A 19,406-nucleotide genomic window follows, 5' to 3' on the forward strand; every position below is an offset into this window, starting at 1 on the left:
TATATATAGAGAGAGAGAGAGAGAGAGAGAGAGAGAGAGAGAGAGAGAGAGAGAGATCTATATTTATCTGGCCTGGAACTCAATATATAGACCAGGTTAGCATAGATCTCACAGAGATCTGCTTTTCTCTGCCACCAGAGTGCTGGGATTAAGGGTGTGAGCCACCACAATGAGCAGACTGGAGATATTGATAAAGGTCAGAAGGGTCACATGCTTAGTGTTGGGACAGCCTCAGGGAGACAGCATCATCTGCAGCTAGAGTTTACTGAGCATTTTATTCTCTTACCAACTAAAGCCATGCTTGTTGGAAGGTGTGTATTTCTCCAGCAGAGCCGTCAATTTCAGAAGTGAGTATTTTTGCAGCAGGTTCATCTGGGCCACAGACTGGCAGTTAATCTGCAGAGATACAGAGTTCAGGCTCGGCCGATGAGAGCTCTGGAAGCTATGCCATCGCAGTCTGTGCCTGGAAGAGAACAGGGCAGAGCCAGTGAGCTCAAAGGCTTCTTCACAGGAGACAGGAAATAGATCCTAGGCTGCTGCTTTATATCTGTGACCCACCCCACCCCAGTAGTAAAATGAATACTCTTTTTTACGTACCAGAAGGTTGGTTCCTGTGTATCCTCAGACACCTAAACCTAGCATGCTCAAATCCCTTCTAGAAGATGCATAGTATCTATGCATTATGTATATCCTCCTGTTTGCTTTAAATAGTCTCTGGACTATTTTTAATCACCCATTAGTAATTTACTGGCATACAATTTAGGGAATAATGATAAGAACAAAAGTCTGTATTTCTCACCTATGGCTAGCTGAGTCTGCAGATTCACAAATGCAGGAGATCCAACATTTATCCTTTTAACCAGTACCACCACCCTCCAGATTCACTGTTTTCATGTTCCCCAACTAAATGTCCATATTCAGCACACAACACCCTTTGCTTTTGGAATGCTGGGGTCTCCTGTTCTGATTTTTTTTTTTCTTAGCAATTTATAAGGTTATGAATGTGAGACTTCATCCCACTTCTTCCTACAGAACCAGTGGAAGCAAACCCTTCTTGATCTCCACCCTGGTTTAGAGGGAGAAGCAAGGCCCTTACCTATTGCACCTGGTCAGGGAAGCCCCCACCCCAGAGTCCCTTCTTTCTGGGATATCAGAGGGCTCTTCAGGTTCATTGAGGGAGTTGCCTGTGCTGTCTAGATCACTGGGTGTTGTTCGGTCGTGGTCCACATCCAGGTGTATCTGTTTTGGAGATGACGGGCAAGGAGACACAGAGTCTAGGGCTGAGTCAGAGTCTCCCTCGTCTGAAAACTTCTCTGACCACTGGTTGACTATCCGCTGCATCCCCTTCACATGGTAGAGGATGTCGTCCAGCTCAGGGAAGATGTCCTCATTCTCCAGGTCAGCCAGGTCCCCTGAACTGGAATAGAGGATGGAGCCTGGCACATTGTCATAGATGCTCAGGCGGCTGCTCATGGAGCTAGAAGAATTGCGTCTCTTTAGTTCCTTAGGACTGTCACTGCTGTTTTCCCTCTGTAGGCTGCGATGGCCAGGGCCATGGAAGCTTCCAGTCCTCCAGTTCACAGAACTGTTATTTCCTGAGGGACAGAAAGTGCCATTGGAAAGGGCCTTGGGGAAGGTGCCAGGCTTGTGATCTTCAGGAATGTAGAACACTGTGTCTTCTGGGTAGCTCTCTCGGTTTTTAAAGTTCTGCTCCATCACGTTATTAAAAGTGGACTGATTGAAAGGGTCGAAGCCCTCCAGATACATGCCCACCCGCTTGTTACAGGTGCTGAGGCTCCGTGTCCGGGTGACAGGGCTTGGTGTGCTGACAGCGCTGCTTGTCTCCGACTGGCTGCTGCTACTGCTGGTCTGCGTGGAGTTGGACACGCTCCTTTTTCGTACCATGGGCACATTGATGTGGTTGCCGTTGAGGGCTGAGATCTCTACACAGTTCAGCTGCTTCAGCTTCTCCTCATTCATACCATCCTGCAGAATGGGCCCACTGATGATCAGCCCCAGCTTGGATGGTGCCTTGTGCTTGCTGTGGTGAGAGCCCTTGAGCTTCAAGCTCTCCATCCGTTTCAGCAGACTCCGTGTCTTGGACTTGGTGTTTTTCTCATGGCCTTTCATACTGAAGCTGAAGCTAGACAGTTCCTTTGGGGAAGGCAGGCTGCAGAACGAGTCATCATTGCCTACAAAGTGGCTGGAGGAGCAGACACTGATGACGGAATTCCGGGGTGTCGCAGCATCTCCGCTATGGGGCACATGGGTGGGGACACTGCTGGTGCTGCTGAGGCTGCGGACAGAGGACACCTCCTGGCACTCGCTGAGGTCTGTTAGCATGCTCTCATGGCTCGCAGCACTCTTCAAGTGAGAATCATTTGGGGAACCTGGGATTGGATCCTGCTTTGGACAAAAGACATCAAACTCCTCAAGCCGGGACCACCTCTTGCTGTCCCTCTGGAAAGTCCACTTGCCACTTATTGCACAAGGTTCATCTTCATCTGAATCCTCACTCTACAAAGACAGAAAGAAGCCATTCATGTGTTGAGCAGGGAACACGGGCAGAATACTGTTCAAAAGACACTCCAAGCAGGGCATGGTGGTATACTTGGGAGGCAGAGGCAGCGGGATCTCTGTGAGTTCCAGGCCAGTCTGGTGTTCATAGAGAGTTCCAGGCCAGCCAGTGCTATACAGTAAGACCCTTTCACAAAACAAAAATCAAAACAACCTCCTGCCACCCCTAAAGATTCCCAGTGTTCATTACTTCTTTCATACTTGAAAAAAGATGGATTTGGGGGCTGGAGAGATGGCTCGGTGGTTAAGAGTACTGGTGGCTCTTATAGAGGGCCTGCATTCCATTCCCAGTACCCACATGGTGGCTAGCAACTGTCCATATCTCCAGTTCCAGATCTGATGCCCTCTTCTGACCTCCATGGGCATTGCATGACATGGGTGTACTCACACACATGTAGGCAATATACACATATACATAAAAAGGATGGATTTAAAAATTTTATTATTACATTACATATTTAATTTTTCTTTCTCTGTGTGTTTGTGTGTGTGTGTGTGTGTGTGTGTGTGTGTGTTGTGTATGTATATGTATATGTATCATAGTCAAAGGACTACATGTCAGAGTTGATTTTCTTCTTTGATCATGTGGGTCTTGGGGCTAGAACTCAGTGGTCGGGCTTGGCAGCAAGCACCTTTACCCACTAAGCCATTTCATTAGTCCAGATTTAAAGTCTTTATGAGTAGAAAGTCCGGCCAAGTGTTTCCAGCTAAATGAGTTGTTTTATGGAAACTCTGGTTCTATAGGCTGTTCATTAATTGCTCACAGAGGAAACCTCTGAGATTGGCGAAAATTTCAAGCATGCAAAATATTCCTAACTGGGACTGGAGTCAGCAGCGGTGGGACTCCCTCTGGACTGCCTCCAGTTTTGCTATCTGTTGACAGAACGTGTTTATATTCCCTTTTGCAATTAAAAAAGGCAGTGAGCAGAGCAGTAACTTAAAGCTCTCACTAGCCTGAAAAAGTCAAGATGTCCTAAAAGGAAAGCAGACATGCCGAGTCATCACGTCTTCAGTTCAACCAGAGTCGTCCCCCTCCCCTCACTTATTTTCCCAGCCCCCAACCCAATTCATGGCAGGATGATCCTGGGCAGTCTCAGCCTCAGGCACACTCCAGGCAATTTAACAGAACTTTGAGAATGCCCAGCCCTGCCAGCATTGGAGCACTAGTAAATACTGGGGAGCCTCAGCTGTTGATAATAGTTGATTGATGTGCAGGAATCAGGAATGTCTTGTTACAGACCACTGCAGCTGGGCCTTTTAGGTGGGAAAAGACGCAAGTCAGTAAGACAGCTATTCTTGTCACTGGTGTGGAAAATATCTTATGACCGTTTGTCAAGGCTGGGTAGAGAGCATTACACACTGACTTGGAGATTCTGCCCAGTGAAGTGGGTGCTGAGGTTCCAGGTCACTTATTTAAAACGTTTGACTCCCTTAGAAGGCAACTTTTTGCAGGTCAAGCAGTGTAGGATAATTAAAATTAATGTTCTGAACAGTTAGGATTATGTTCTTCAGCCAAATTTTCTCCTGTTTACCCTAATTTGTGACATTCCCAATGCTCCGTCCACCCCTTCCTAGGCCTTATAAAAGGGCTTCACAGCTCATACTCAGAAGCGAACACATTCAGTATTGGCACCATAGAAAGAGCATGGGGGATTTCTGCCCTGGCCTCAGTCTCTTAAGACTGTTCAGTGCTCCCAGCCAGCCTTTGCTTTCATCTTGACAGCTTTGAGATGGAGATGGAGTTACTCTTCTATCTGGGAAGCAGGAAGAGTTCCCAAAGAATGGTAGCTTTTTTTCTCTAGGGAGCAATGTGAAAACCCTCTGTCATTCATTAGGCTTCACATCTTTATCACACAGAACCCACTGAATTCGTTAGGAAAAATAACAGATGCTTTCTTCCGTTCAAAAGCAAGACAATCCAATCCATTGCAGATTTGGGTACTTACTCTCTTCCGGTGAGGACTAATTTCCAGCTTCATCACTGCACATTTGTTTAACGTATTTAGGCGCCTAGGGAGGAAAGAAATAACATTAGCAAAGAAAAGAAACCACTACTAGGTAGGCAAATATTTCTAAACAACTGACATTTAACAAGTTTATCTGAACTTGTTTCCAGCACCTGGAAGGCAGAGGCAGGCAGATCTCTGAGTTCAAGGTTAGCTAGGGCCAGGGTTACACAGTGAGAACTTGTCTCAAAAAAAAAGAATAGAAAAAAGAAAAGCAAACAATTAAAAATGCCTTGTATTTCTTGAGCTTTTCTTTAAATTAAATTTAGTATTTTATTGTTTTATAGTAAAATGGCAGTGGCACTATTAATGCAGCGAGCACCCAATCTACTTCAAGGGAAAAACAAACAGCAATAAGGAACCATGGAAGGTTGCTGGAGAAAGGAAGTGTACTCCATCTCACATCAAAATTCAAATGGAAAATAAAACAGGCTTTGCTTATCTCCAACAAGTAACCATCTCATATGCTCGTTTCATAGTTTATGATACAGAGACGAGGTTTGAGCCCTCTTTAATAGCCAATACTTTATATATAATCTCCTATCAGGGGAGGATAATGTTTAGCATACTAACAGAATTGGCACAAATTATTATTTAAAAAACCTGTGTATGGAAACCTCCGGTATCAAAATCTTATTGAGTTAAAAACCAGGCACTTAGATCAGATTCTTTTTTGGAACAGGAGTCATATTGCAACCTTGAACACTTTACCCTTGGCCAACAATAATGTCAACTGAAAATCAGAGACATAGGGCTGGGAGTGCAGCGCAGTGGAAGGGCCTGGTCCACAAGCAAGGCTCCAGGTTCAACCCAGAGCACAACAAAATGAAAGAATGAATGAATACATACACCTAAATGATATGCAAAAAAAATGACAGTCCTCCAGGCCCCATTCTTCCTAACATCTTCCAGATGTTCATCACGAAGTCCTCCGCAAATGACCCTTTCAAGTGTCCAGTCATTGCCTGCCTCCTAAGTGTCATGAATCTCTCCTTCAGCCTTGCATTTCTTTCTAAAATTGCAGCCTTACATTTTCATGGAAAGGGCACTTAATTCCTTCAACTTCAAACCAATCCTGAGCCCTCGACAAGGCTTTATCTTCCTGATCCTGTTCTTAGAACTTGTCTGACAACTTAGATGCACTGGGATACACAGGACTTCTGCTGCCTGATAAGCCTGCCTTTGATTCCATAGACTATGGGAAGCTTGTTTATAGAATAAACAGAGATAAAGCAGAGTGCCTATGTTCAGAAACTGACTTTCTATGGATGGGAGGGAAAGAAAACAACTCAGAACCACTCTGCAGATTTTCAGTAGAGGGTGTAGGGTACCTCTCTAAGGGACATCAGTTACTTAAAGGCCACATCCATTGTGTTTCAGTGAAGACTTCAAGAATGAGGAATGGGTACTGTTAATCTCAGGTCTGGGTTTCATTAATCAAACCTGTAATCGAATACCTGCTTGACTCCATTTGAGCTTTAATGGTTGAATGGTGTTTATAACCAAATTTACCAGGCATGGAGGCCTATGGGGGAGGGGTAGGCAACTTCACAAACTCTAGATTTAACCAAAACAAAAAAGACCCGTGAGGTTGGTTTATAAAGGTCAACTTTATCTTTGTACGCTGGCACCAGTATGCTAATGGTATTACTTTCTAGAAGGTCAAAGCTACCTCCTGGGTTTCTGTGGTTTTCATTTGGCCCCTGGGACCTCCACAGAATGCCTACTGGAGGCAGCCCATCTACCTAAGAGGGGCGGTGGTGACATGAAATAGTAGGTCCAGCTAGAGAAGAATCTGATCTCACAGAGGCAGAGAAAAGAATGATGCGTACTAGAAGCTGAGACCCGAGAGTGTCAACAGGGAAACGGAGCATATGGGGCACAAAAGTCAGAGGAATAAGTTGTGCTGTTTTATAGCAGTGTAGTAGGGTGGCTGCAGTTAACATTATTACACATTTTAACGTAGCTAACTGGAAGGATTTTGAATGTTTCCAACGCAAGAAATGATAAATGCAGGAGGTGATGGGTATGTGAATCCCCAGAATTTGATCATTACACCATACATGCCTCGAAACATCATATGGTACTCCAGAAATATGTGTTGTCTTACTACATCAATAAGGGATGTAAAAGAAAAGTTCTAGGGCCAAGTATGGTGAAGCACGCTTTTAATCTAGCACTCCGGAGGCAGAGGCTGAGACGGGATCTCTCCGAGTTTAAGGCCAATCTGCTCTACATAGGGAGTCACCCCGTCTATCCCTGTCAGTGAGGCACTGTGCTAAGTACTTCCAATGTGTTATTTCATCTTCATCTCCATTACAACCCTCTGGTACAGATAATATGATTTATCTTCATTTTATAATGAAGGCATGGGAGATTGGAGAGCTTGGGAATCTTGTCTAAGGTATCAGAATTAAAATACGATGGCTCTAATATCCAAACACAGTAATTTCTGTACTTGTTTCTAAAGCAAATGTTGACAACTTTTTAAAAAAATGGGAGCAATGTAGATTTGAGGTAGCATTCTTCAACCAAGTGGCTGAAGCATCACTATCAATAACTATCTGTCCAGATGTCTTAGGCATTGGCATCCTCAGGGGTCCTTACAGGGCCTCGCTCCTCAGGGATGTGTCTTATCTTCCAGGCAACTTAGACTAGTTCTGAAGAGGGAGGAAACCCAGGATGGGCTACACAGATTGCAGAGCTTTGTTGCACGGAGCTGTAGACACTCTGACACAAGGACAGCAAGCAGAGACCTGTGCCTCCTTGCATTTAAAAGAAAGCAAAGAGACAGCAAGAAAACAAAGGACCAACACTAATCAATTCTTAAAAGATTTTCTTTTATATGGAATTCATATAAAAATTTAAAGAAATTACTTGTTGCTGGGTGTCATCCTAGCACTTGTGAGTCTGAGGAAAGAGTTTTAAGTTCCAGCCCAGCAGGGGCTACACAGCAAGATCCTGTCCCCATCTCCCTCCCCTCTCAATTACTTGACCCTCTATAAACTGAACAGAAAGGGTAAGAAGTTTAAAATCTACTATAATGAATATGGTTTGAATAGCTTAGGCATGTCGTGGACCGTTTTAAGACAAAGTGCAAACTGAAGATGACAATGTAGTTATCGTTTGTTCTACAATTATATTAGCTGATATTCACAATTTTAAAAAGTTCCAAAACTGTAATTCTCAGTCATTATCAAACTTTATATTTTAGACAGTATCATTATGCAAACTGCCCCCACCTCACCTTTATGTCTGTAATTCTTCTGTCCTGAGTAAAAAATGCTAAGTCAACTCCTAGCTTTTTTATCAAAACAGCTGTATGATCTACAGATGTTATAGGAATTTAAATATTTTTAACCAAGTAGCATGCTAGTAAAATACATGTGCACATAAAATATGGTCCAGTTCAAGGGAGAGGGCACGATGGGAATGAGACTTTACAAATGGAGTATCACAAAATTAGTAAAAATAAGTAGCCCATGCAGACTAAGAACAACTTGGAACTTGCAATGCTTCAGTGAGAGGCTTTTACAGCCTCTGTTTTGGGTTCCCGTCTTCTTCTCTGAAATGGGCATTCATTGCCAAGCTCTAGTTATATGAATTCATGGATAAAGGCCTTGGGCTTTCCATCACAAGAAGTTTGATGGCTATTACTGTACAAGAATTTCCTCTTAATTAAAAAAATAAAAGTTTTTGAGGCAGGATCTTGCTGTGTAGCACCAGGCTGGATTTGAACTCCTAAGTCCTCCCTCTGCCTCCCCAGTGCTGGGATTATAGGTGAGCACCTGCAAGCCAACTAAAAATATATTTTAAATAATATATATATATATATTTTTAAAATGTACTTATTTTTGTTTATGTGTATGAGTGTTATGCCTGCATTTGTGTAAGTGCACCTACGTCATGCAGGGCCCATGGATGACAGAAAAGGGTGTCAGATTCCCAGGAACTGGAGTTATGGATGGTTTATAGCTGCCATGTGGGTGGTGAAATTTGAACCTGGGTCTTCTGCAAGAACAGCCAGTGCTCTTAACTGCTGAGCCATCTCTCTAGCTCACCAAAAATATAAAAAAGTAAATCTAACTCTTGGGCTATTTGCACATACTCAAAGCAGGGTTTGATAATTTAATTTTAAAAAATAATTTATTTATTTATTATTGTTTATTATTTATATATTTATTTATTTATATTTTATGTATATCAGTGTTTTGCCTGCATGTATATAAGTGCACTGTTTGCATGTAAACGCCCCTGGAAGCCAGAAGAAGATATTAGATCTTCTGGAACTGGAGTTATGGATGGCGGTTAGCTACCATGTAGGTGATAGGAACCCAACCTGGGTCCTCTGCAAGAGTAGTCAGTGCTCTTAACCACTGAGCTATCTTTCCAAACCCTGATATACCTTTAATTTTTTAATATCACACCCAATCTGTATGTGAGAAGTTATTTACACATAAGAGAAAACTGAAGCCAGCCCAGAATACCCAGCTAAGACTGAAGAGGGATCAAGGGTCAGTTTCCTTCAGGCTTTCTCTGTACTGAAGATCTGGGAGCACAGATTTATCCTCTTCTATAAAGGGTAGTTTCTTGGGTGGTACTCAGAGCCAGCATAAATCAAAATGCAGACAGAGTACACCCTTTCCTTTGAAAAAGGAAAAGTAGATTTCAAACTGATACACACACACACACACACAAATTCTTCAAGAATTTAATCATGACTCTTTGGGCAGAAATACTGCAATATTTTTCTGACCCAGAAATTCCTAAGCTGTTGGGGTAGTTCAGAAGGCTGACTCCCTAAGTGGCTTAATGTGTGAAATGCTGATCTGATGCAAAGCTTAAACATTTCCCAAGTTCATCTTCTGTGTGACTTCATTCATGTGCATTATTACCAGTGATGCTTTGAGAATAAATTTACTCTGCCCCACAGCTAAGCATGAAAACATTAAAAAAATGTCTGGAGTTTCTATTCCAGATGCTGAGTTCTCCTCCCCAAACAGAGCTGGTGACATTTTCTCATTCCAGATGGCATAGCGATGATGTTCTACACGGCAGTTCAGAACCCAAACTTGCTTTTCCCAGAAAATGTGTGCATACCTTGGACACTTCTAACTAAAGCCGCACTCTGTTTCTGTGGTTCACATATGCTTCTTTCTTTTGTAAACTATCAAATCTAGTCTTTTAAAGATCCTTTCTAAACATATGACCTACCTTAATCCAAAACCACTACTCAAATAACATTGTAGTATATATGAAAGGTGTTAAAATAAAAAGAAAGAAAAAGAAGTGCCAGAAATCATGTCACTTGAAGATGTTTTCTCACATTAAAGTAAATATTGACATTAGGGTATGGGAAGAGAGCTGGGCTATGGCCAGCATGAAGACCTGAGTTCAAGTCCCCAGCACTGGGGAGGCAGAGACAGGTGGATCCCTGGAGCTCACTCACCAGCCAGTTTAGCCTAACTGGTGAATGTGAGGTTTGGAGAGATACCCTGCCTCCAAAAATAAGGTGGTAAGCCAAGTGTGGTGGCACATGCTTTTAATCCTAGCCCTTGGAAGGCAAAGGCAAGTGGACCTCTATAAGACAAGCTCCAGTCTGATCTACATAGCGAGTTCCAGGTCAGCTGGGACTACAGAGAGACCATGTTTCAACAGCCCCCCCCAATAAAAAAGTGGAGAATAGCTGACTTCCACCCACATGTATACACCTATGTATGCAGAGAACATAGTATATACACTCTACATAAAAATGAAGTCTTAAAAAGTATTGAAATTAAAGATTTGATTGTAACTTTACAATCAAATCAACAAGTGAATTTTGTCTATGCATATTTCTGCTCTCAGAATTGAGCTGTTAGAGTTTTCTGGTTTTGAGAAAAATTACAAAAGATGAATAACCGGAGATGAATAAAAATGTCATGTAGGGTTTGAAAGGATTATCCAGGGTCGACCACTGCCTGCCTCAGATTTTATTACTTCCACTTCTCTAAATCCCACAAGCAGCTTCTCAGCCTAGGAGCCGGCAGTTTGCTGAACAGGATCTCTGACTGCTTTATTCATAGTTCACATCAATGCTTGTTTACTGCCTGTCTCCTAAATGTTGTTTTACAGCCTATTTAATCCTGTCCTCACTCTACCTGGGGCAGTTGGAGGTGCTGAGGAGCCTCCTTGGAATTCAGATAGTACTGACTCTAAGCCCTGGCCCCGCCTCTCTGAATACATTATTCCACTCAATACCACAGCTGCCTTGACTCTCTCACAGTGCCTGTAATTGATGATATTAACTCTTCGAAAATTTCCAAGTCCCAAGCTTCCGAATCATGAGAAACTTGACTGTTTCTGCAGTCAAATGGTAACAAAACATAGAACAGTCCTACATGAGTGCCTCCAAAGACAGTGTGGATGCTGGTTCAATGATATTCTATAACCACATTATTTGTTTTTCATTAAAGGTCTGTGATGGAGCAACATAAATCATTGTATCATTTGCTAATCAAAGACCTGATGTGGATCAGATAAGAAGCAAACTAAACCTCAGAGATGAGTACCATGTTCTTAAAAGAAAAGACGATGAAAACATTCAAATCATGTCTGTTTACCTGCACAGAGCCTCAATGGCATCTCTGTCCAAAAAATCATGCTCTCTCTTGACCAAGGAGATATCAATAGGGAACAGGAGATCTGTAAGAAAGATAAACACATTATTGAGCACCTAGGTTCTTGTCAAATTAGTTTCATTCACCAAAGGGGAAAATAACTCCCAAAGCAATGTGTAGAGTACCTACTACACACAAGACATCTTATTCCCTAGCAAGCTCTCCGGGAGCACACAGCAGTTTCCATCAACTCAACACCATGTCTGAAGGAGCTCTAAAGTAGTTTAGGAACTGGAAGGTTCCTTCTAACCAGAGATGAGGTTCAAAACTCTGGTCCACCTTTAAACTAATTAGCAGGCAGTAAATACCTGCTATAAATTATAATTTAAGCCAGAATGAACCCAGTAAGAAAGGAGTCTCTTTTTTAATGTGGCTTTAAAAAATAACATATGTCTCTGTTCACATGTAATCAGGAAAGGGGCCACGAGGGGAGGGGGGAGGAACAATAAAAACAACAGAAGGAAGGCCAGGAAAGATCCAGAAAACAATAGCAAGGGCAGTCAAGAGGGGCAGTCCATTTACATGATAGGATGCACTGAGGAGAATTCAAGATACGCTATTTAAAAAAAAAAAATTAGCACTTCCATATGGCTTCTATGTGTTTACAGCTGCTTCTAGAACAAAGGACTAGCTATAAAGTCTATAGAACAATAGAAACCAAATCCCTTCATCTGTAAGAGTCAGTTCTCTCAGAACAATGAAAAAGTTGCATCAGACTGAAAAGCAGAAAGGAGGAAATTCTCCCACAAAGAAGAATTTCCTTTCTCTGTATGGCCTGAAGAGATCCCTGGAGACAGGGTAAAGCAGTGGTTACAGGGCCTGGGAAGATGGAGAATTTATAGGGGTGGGAAGCAGAGGAATGGACAGAGAGTGGCCAGTAGGTTCCGAGTGCGGCTGGGTCGGAAGAAAGACTTCTAATGCTCTGCTGCACAAGTACAGCTATGAGTGACAGCAATGAATTGTGCTTTTTTTTAATGGCTAGTAAATAGGATTGCAAATGCTCCTGAAACAAAGCAATGGTAAACATTTGGGATGCCAGCTATGCCAATTACCCTGCTGTGATCACTAGGTGTTATATACGTGCATAGTGAAATGTCCCACTGTGCTCTATACCTATGTATGGTTATTGTATATCAACTGAAAAACTTTAAAGATTTAAAGGGCTTCTTGGGCTCCAGGTTTTTAAATAAAAATCCCTTCAATTAAAAAAAATCCCTTGTGGATAGATAAACACATCCAGGAAGAGCAGACTAGGGAGGGGAAAGACTTGTAGGAGCACTGTGGGAATGAGCAATAGAGAACAGCACACAAATGAGTTCAGCTTTGAAGGTAAACAAACAGCCTTCCCAGTAGAAGGTAAATAGAAGCCTGTGCTACCCTATGGGCTACAAAGGGGCAGAGAAAGTCACCCTCACAGGGTGATCATCATCCAAACAATCCCCTTGGCCTCCAAAATGCAGAAAGCTACTATTAGAACAGGCACAGCTGCAATTTTGGGAGCTATAGGTAACCTGCCACTGGACTTTAACCGTTCTTAACCTACGATCGCTGGCTTTGCCGAAAGGTTACAGAGTTCCTTATTCCTAAATCATTTGTTTCCTGGGGATAATATTTACAGCATCTTTTCGAAACAATTGTGAAAGCTATCATGGGTATTAAGTTACCATCTATTCTTTAGTTTCCTGAAGACAAGAATTGGATTACTGATACTGTTCCCTGAATACATGCAGATCAAAGATCAGTGAAGAAACACATGAAAGTTAGTATCCCAAGACTGTATTTCTTCATCAATGTAGAGGTGAATAGCTGCTGGCATTGCCATGGTGGAGACAGAGAAGACTAACAGTGATCAGAAATGTAAATTAGTGAGTAGAACCAAGACAACATATGCTTGCTGTTAGGGACATGTGAGACTGTATTAAATAACAGAGCCAAAATTAAAGAACACACACACACACACACACACACACACACACACACACACACACACTTTGGAAACAGTCTTACTATAAAGCCCTAGCTGGACTGAAAGTTGCTATGTAGATTAGGTTGGTCTCTAACTCAGAGACACAGAGATTCATATGCCTCTGCTGGGATTAAAGGTGTGTACTATCATGCTCCAATAATATGTAAAGATCTTATGTATTTTTAAATTTTATATGTATGAGTGTTTTACCTGCATGTGTGGTGCCTTTGGAAGTCAGAAGAGGATGTTGGATTCCCTAGAACTAGAGTTAAAGAGGGGTGTTAACCACCATATGGGTGCTGGGAATTGAACCAGGGTACTCCAGAAGAACTGTAAGTGCTATTAATGGCTGAGGCATCTTTCCAGCCTCTAAAGTACATATATTTAAGGCAGTGCATACCATCAAATCTATAAATGTACATGAAAATTTTGGCTCACATGCTTATTAAGTACATGTGAGAAACAAATTGCAATATTTTAGCCATTTCTAATTTACTGTATCAAGAGCTGTACTGAAGTTTACCTTTCTGATCCAAATGAACTATAATTCTATTTTTTAAAAATCTGGTAGTGATGGAATTTAAGGAATGCAGGAACTCAATCAAAATTTTTCTCTTATTTGCCTTGATCCTTTTCTGAAAAACCGGTTTCTAAAAGATGACAGCTTACTGATACGCAGAAGACATTTTCTGAACCCAATTTCCAGTTTGGGATTAGAAGCAGGAAGTATAAATTGCCAAGGACCAAAATAAAGCTAAACATCAGGATGAGGAATCTGTGGGCTGGGATGTGGTGTGTGTACTGCTCGCCCATCAGACAAGGCAGGATGAGGGGGAGGGAGAGCTTACAACAAGGCACGGTGCATCTCAGAGGTGAGCTTATGCTTCATAGGACAGAGACAGGTACAGGGGCCCCCAAATATCCAATAGGAAAATAGAGCCTGCATTTTAGGCCTGTGAAAGAAAGAGAAAGACTGGAAAAGAAATTTACAGACATGTCACAAAAAGCTGCCACCCAGGAGCAAATCAACACTCCAAATGGATGTAATTGAAGGAAATTTAATTCTTGAAGAAGGAAACAAAAGTACAGCCACTTCAGGGCCAATGTAAATCCAATTATCTTTCCTTATCTCCAGGGACCTGTGAATCAGAAATCCAATTGAATGCTGTTCCTGCTTCCACCTCCAAACCTCTTTAACAGGCCAGAAGTTCTGTCTGAAGGAAAGATAAGCAACCTCACCAGAGTAAGTATAGTATTAACTACAAGACTTAAAACTAAAAGAACAACAAGTAACTGCAGGTACGCTGTGAAACAGAGGGTCAGTAAGAAATTTTAGAAGCTAATAGTAAATCAGTCACCATGAGCTAGGGAAGGAAGATTGGGCATCGTAAGTTAGGAATCACTTCACAGTTCATCAGTCTTATTTGAAAATTATCCATAAATCGGAGTTAATTATTTCATAGCTCTAATCATTTCTTAAATGATTTCATACGGCACAGTTAATTCATATGGAACAGTTAATTCATCTCAGAGCACATGCTGTTGGCCTAGGGAACCAGAGGCTCAGAGACCCAGCTAGACAAGCATGCTTAGTCTCTGTCTGTAGCATCCTGGTGATCCCTGGGACCCTGACATGAAAACACAGAAAATGTCAGCTCACATATTACCTTCTTCTGTTGTCCAATACAGGTGTTGGGAAGTGACTTGGGTCCTCTGCAAGAGCATGCTCTTCTTAACCACTGAGTCACCTCTCCAGCACCCTGACTTTTACATTTTCTTTCCCTTTTCTTGTGTTTATGTATGCATATGTGTGCATGTATGTGTTTGTAGGAGTGCTCTTGCATATATAGAGGAAATAGCTCAAGGGCAAGTGTCTTCTTCAGTAGCTCCTCATGTTATTTTTTTGAGAGAGTTTCTTAGAGCTAGCTAATAGGCCAGGATGGTGAGCTTGTCTCTGTTTCCCCAGTGCTAGGGTTATAGGCATGTGATGGGGATCTGAACTTGGGTCCTCGCATTTTCATAGTGGTCACTTTGTCAATTAACTATCTCTCCAGCCCCTTACTTCCATTTTTCTTCATTAAAAATGGCATGTGACAGAAAAAAGTAATATTAATCCAAGACAACCTAGAGAAGAGTGAAACATCTAGCTACAAATTTAGAGGGAGACTCATGACCAACTAGAATGTAGAATAAGGATCTCATGAGAATAATTCTCAAAACTGTAAATGGCTTAGTAGGACAACAGGCCCGAGTCATTTCTCAAAAGACCAAACACATATACACGTCCAAACAAAATGAAGAATTGTTTATTATTAAAGGGTAGGAAAATGAAAGTCACAATCTATATATCATTCTTTAGCCATCTGATTGGCAAAAACCAAGTCTGAAAACATCAACTGAGCAAATGTGAAGACACAGGGTCTTTAAGTATCATTGGCAGGAGTGATAGTATACTGAAGCCAGAAAAATGTGTTACAAAATGGAATATTCAAACCTTTTATTAGCCAGTAACTTTATTTTTAGATATACACGCAAGGGAAATTATTATGCATGTATTAAAAAAATAGGTACATGAATGTTCAAAACAGCATGGCTTGTAAAAATAAAGCGACTGAAATGCCCACCTACTAGAGTGTGATTAGGAATGGTGCTCCATCCATATGAAGAATTACACAGTATTCAAAGCAAATGAGCTATAGGGGCACACAGGTTAGTGGAATCTTAACTGTTATATAAGAAAATGAAACCCCACAAGATTATGTATAGCATAATCCCCTTTTCTTGTGATGTATAGCTTTAATCCCAGAAGAGGCAGGCAGATCTCTGTGAGGCCGGCCTGGTTTATACAGTGAGTCCCAGGCCAGTTGGTGCTACAGGAGACCCTGTCTCAAAAAAATAAAAAAGAAGAAGAAGAAGAAGAAGAAGAAGAAGAAGAAGAAGAAGAAGAAGAAGAAGAGGAGGAGGAGGAAGAGGAGGAGGAGGAGGAGGGGGAGGAGGGGAAGAAGAAGGAGGAGAAGAAGGAGAGGAAGAAGAAGTCATGCTTTCAAGAAATGCAACAACATTGTATAAAATTAGAACACAAAATCTGACAGAGGTTTCAGGACACAAATTATTCTTTGCAGAGGCACAAAATCCAAGGGCAGGTGGTTATGTGGTTGACCGAAGTTCTAGTTTTTGTTCTGAGTGGTGGGATTTGTAAGTGCTTACGGCCATTATTTTGAAAAAAGAAACAGTTACTTAGGTAACAAAATGTCTGAAAACAACTCAATAGGTCAGTACTGACCGCGAACCCTCTGTTGTGGCTATGCTGATTTAGAAAAATGATGGGTCTGCTGGCTTACCTTCATAAAGCTGTGCATACTGGGGAAAACCAGTTGCCCGCAGCCAATCGCAAGCCTCCTTGGCTTCAATTTCTAGAAACAAACAGAAGACAGATTTGTCAGCCACATGTTCCCATGTCTGAATCTCCTTCATTGATAAACTGATTTTATTAGAGAGGTAAAACACAGCTTCTGTTAAAAATATCCAAGAAACTAAAAGGTCCACTTAGTGCAAATGGTTTGAGTTTTTATACACCTTCTCAGTCTTTTTTAAATGCATATAACTACTTGTCTTTTCTTTAAAGGGAAAACAAGGGCTGCTGCTCAGTGGTGTAGTGACTGTCTACATGTGCCTGGATTTGATCCCCAGAACTACAGAAATCAAAAGACAAGAAAAGAAAATACAAAAACAGGATCCAAGCAACAAGCTATTCTACACTGCTTCTGACAGATTGAAAAAAAGCATATGAGAAAGTTGGGGGACCCAGTAACTAACGTGAAGCCCTGCTGGCCTCATGTGGTTTACTTTTTTGCTTCAACAAAAATTTACAAAGAATATCCTGCACCCTGGAGTAGAACGTAACTGGGCATAGTTATAGGCCTTGTAACAATGGTGGACTGGGCATTTTAAGAGCTGCAGCCTGTGGCGAAGTACCTTTAGGGGCATGAGTATTAATCCAGAAGGAAACAGGCCCAGGCTGTCTAGGGGAAACATGGAGGGCATTAAGTCACTAAATCCCAGAGTCTTGGCAGGTGAAATGCCTAATAAAGCTCCCACCTCCCTGTGGTTAAGCATCCTGTAGACAGTCCTGATAAACAGAGCAGCCAAGAGCAACTGACACACTGTGTTAAAACTCATCAAGCACATATTTACAATTCTGTTAAAAGTGACTCACAGAAGAGGTCCTGGGCACAGTAGTTTCTGTTTGCAAAGAATATTCCTTTCAACTCCTCATCCTGACTTCTTCAGGCCCTTAGAGTCCTTATTATGCAAGGCCATTCACTTTATAGCGATCTCCACATTGCTTAATTCACCCCAGAGTCCCATCTTAATTAAGACTCTGCTCTGAGCCAGATGTCGGCCTGGCGGCCACCAACACAAACACACACACTATCTAACTTTGTGCTTTCCAAGCATTTTTCACCTCTTTTTGCAGGAGTTCCTTGCCCTTTCAAGAGAGGTAGTCAAGAAAATTTAAATTCATTAAGGCAAATAGGAATGTCCTATTAGTGACACAGAGGGGAAAAACAAGGCATGATTTTCCAAGCCAGTTAATACCCAAACTAAAAACAAGTATGGGAAGGGAGTGCCAATAAATGGCACGGCAAAGGTTGTGTTCAGGAGTCATTCTTGTGCAGAGACTAAAGCAGCATTATTAAACCTAAGGCTCAGGACTTTATGGGGTCCACGAGGGAGGGGAATCAATGTCGAAGGGCTTCAGTGTTTGCCCTCAGCAAAAGAGAAAGACACTCAACATCTTGCTCTGGCCTCTACATGCACACACAGGGGCACCTGTACCCACACACTCACATTCATGCACTACACATGACATATACACACATAGACAAAGAGAAAAAAAATTATATGAACAAGCAACAGCTTGCTTTTTTAACAGCTATGTTAACTAAACACTTATATACTAAGGAAAAAGAAGTAATTTCAAGAACCACAAAGATCTGGTCATTTGATCCTTCCTTTTCTTCATGAGAACATAAATGAAAATGTGCATCTTTTAAACATGAAACAATGGAAGGAGACAAGCGTGGGACTATTTGAGATAAAAATCATCCACTCACTGAAAACTTAGGCTGGGCTGTCATGGTTTTCAGAAAGTGGAATACTTAAGACATCATTTCACTTTACTAATGGAACAAAGAAGTAATAAAGACCAGACATGAATACTATGGATGTTTACAAATACACACATGGGGCAATGTGAAGTTATTCTATATCTATATCAAAATGGCGTCCTGACTGGGTCTAGACTGACCCTCACTGGCTCTTGTCCTAACCGAAGCCCCAGGTCTCCAGTCTTTCTTTCTTCTTTTCAGAGGTCACACCCACAGACCTGGGCTCATATAAATTCCAGTGTCTTGATCACACACTGTCTAGAAAATCAATTCTGAACACCATGGGACTATTTGCTAGACTGGCCATTACTCCCTCATCCTAACCAAAGAAGACATGTGCACCTCCATACAGAACAGTGACTTCTGAAGTGGAAATGCCCCCCTACCAGCTCAAGGTCAAACATCAATCACCCCATGGACCAACCTGAATGCTTCTACCTTGGTGGGTGTAGTTTTCCAGACACCTCAACAATTTTAGCAGCGACCAACTTTTGTTGAGCATCTAATAGCTCTAAGTCTGTCTCAGCATTTTATGTAATGTATATCAGCTCATTTCCCCATAATGATCCTAAAATGTGGAGTGCTAACATCACCCTCAGTAGAAAGATGCTACGATACAGGCAGAAACAATCACTTCTCCTTAAAAACTGAGCTTTCTCCCTTCCCAATCCCACAGTACGGGAGGGAACTGGGACTTACACAAATCTGGTTTCTTTGTGTAAAACACCCTCTTCCTTTCAAAAAATACGTGCCAATGAAAAAATTATAAAATATTAAAGAGCTGGAGAAGTGGCTCATAGGGTTAGTTGATCTGAATTTGATCAGCAGAACCTACAGAGGAAGGAGAGAACTGACTCCATTTGTCCTCTGACCTCTACATTTGCACCATAGCATATGGGAACCTGCACACTTGCACACACACACACACACACACACACACACACTAATAAAAACTTAAAAAATCAGAGCACATGACATACCTATTGGTTCGGCCACCCTACCACCTCCCCCAGGCTCATTCTGATCA

The 19,406-nt window shown here is 41.8% G+C and overlaps 1 protein-coding gene across 4 annotated transcripts in view; it reads right to left on the reverse strand.

Annotated features, from left to right (window-relative positions):
- The window catches only part of Dlc1 (DLC1 Rho GTPase activating protein), a 441,479-nt gene that overhangs the window by 13,764 nt on the left and 408,309 nt on the right, over positions 1 to 19,406 (reverse strand). For all 4 annotated transcript variants that reach the window (XM_029569842.1, XM_029569841.1, XM_008846071.3 and 1 more), the window contains 5 exons: positions 16,550 to 16,621; positions 11,186 to 11,267; positions 4,524 to 4,587; positions 1,097 to 2,517; positions 287 to 463 (listed from right to left, as the gene is read on the reverse strand). In XM_029569842.1, coding sequence (XP_029425702.1) covers positions 287 to 463; positions 1,097 to 2,517; positions 4,524 to 4,587; positions 11,186 to 11,267; positions 16,550 to 16,621 — 1,816 coding nt within the window. The remainder of the gene's footprint in view (positions 1 to 286; positions 464 to 1,096; positions 2,518 to 4,523; positions 4,588 to 11,185; positions 11,268 to 16,549; positions 16,622 to 19,406) is intronic.

The sequence above is a fragment of the Nannospalax galili genome, unplaced genomic scaffold (genome assembly GCF_000622305.1).
Source record: "Nannospalax galili isolate Female #2095 unplaced genomic scaffold, S.galili_v1.0 scaffold1282, whole genome shotgun sequence".
NCBI classification, from domain to species: domain Eukaryota; kingdom Metazoa; phylum Chordata; class Mammalia; order Rodentia; family Spalacidae; genus Nannospalax; species Nannospalax galili.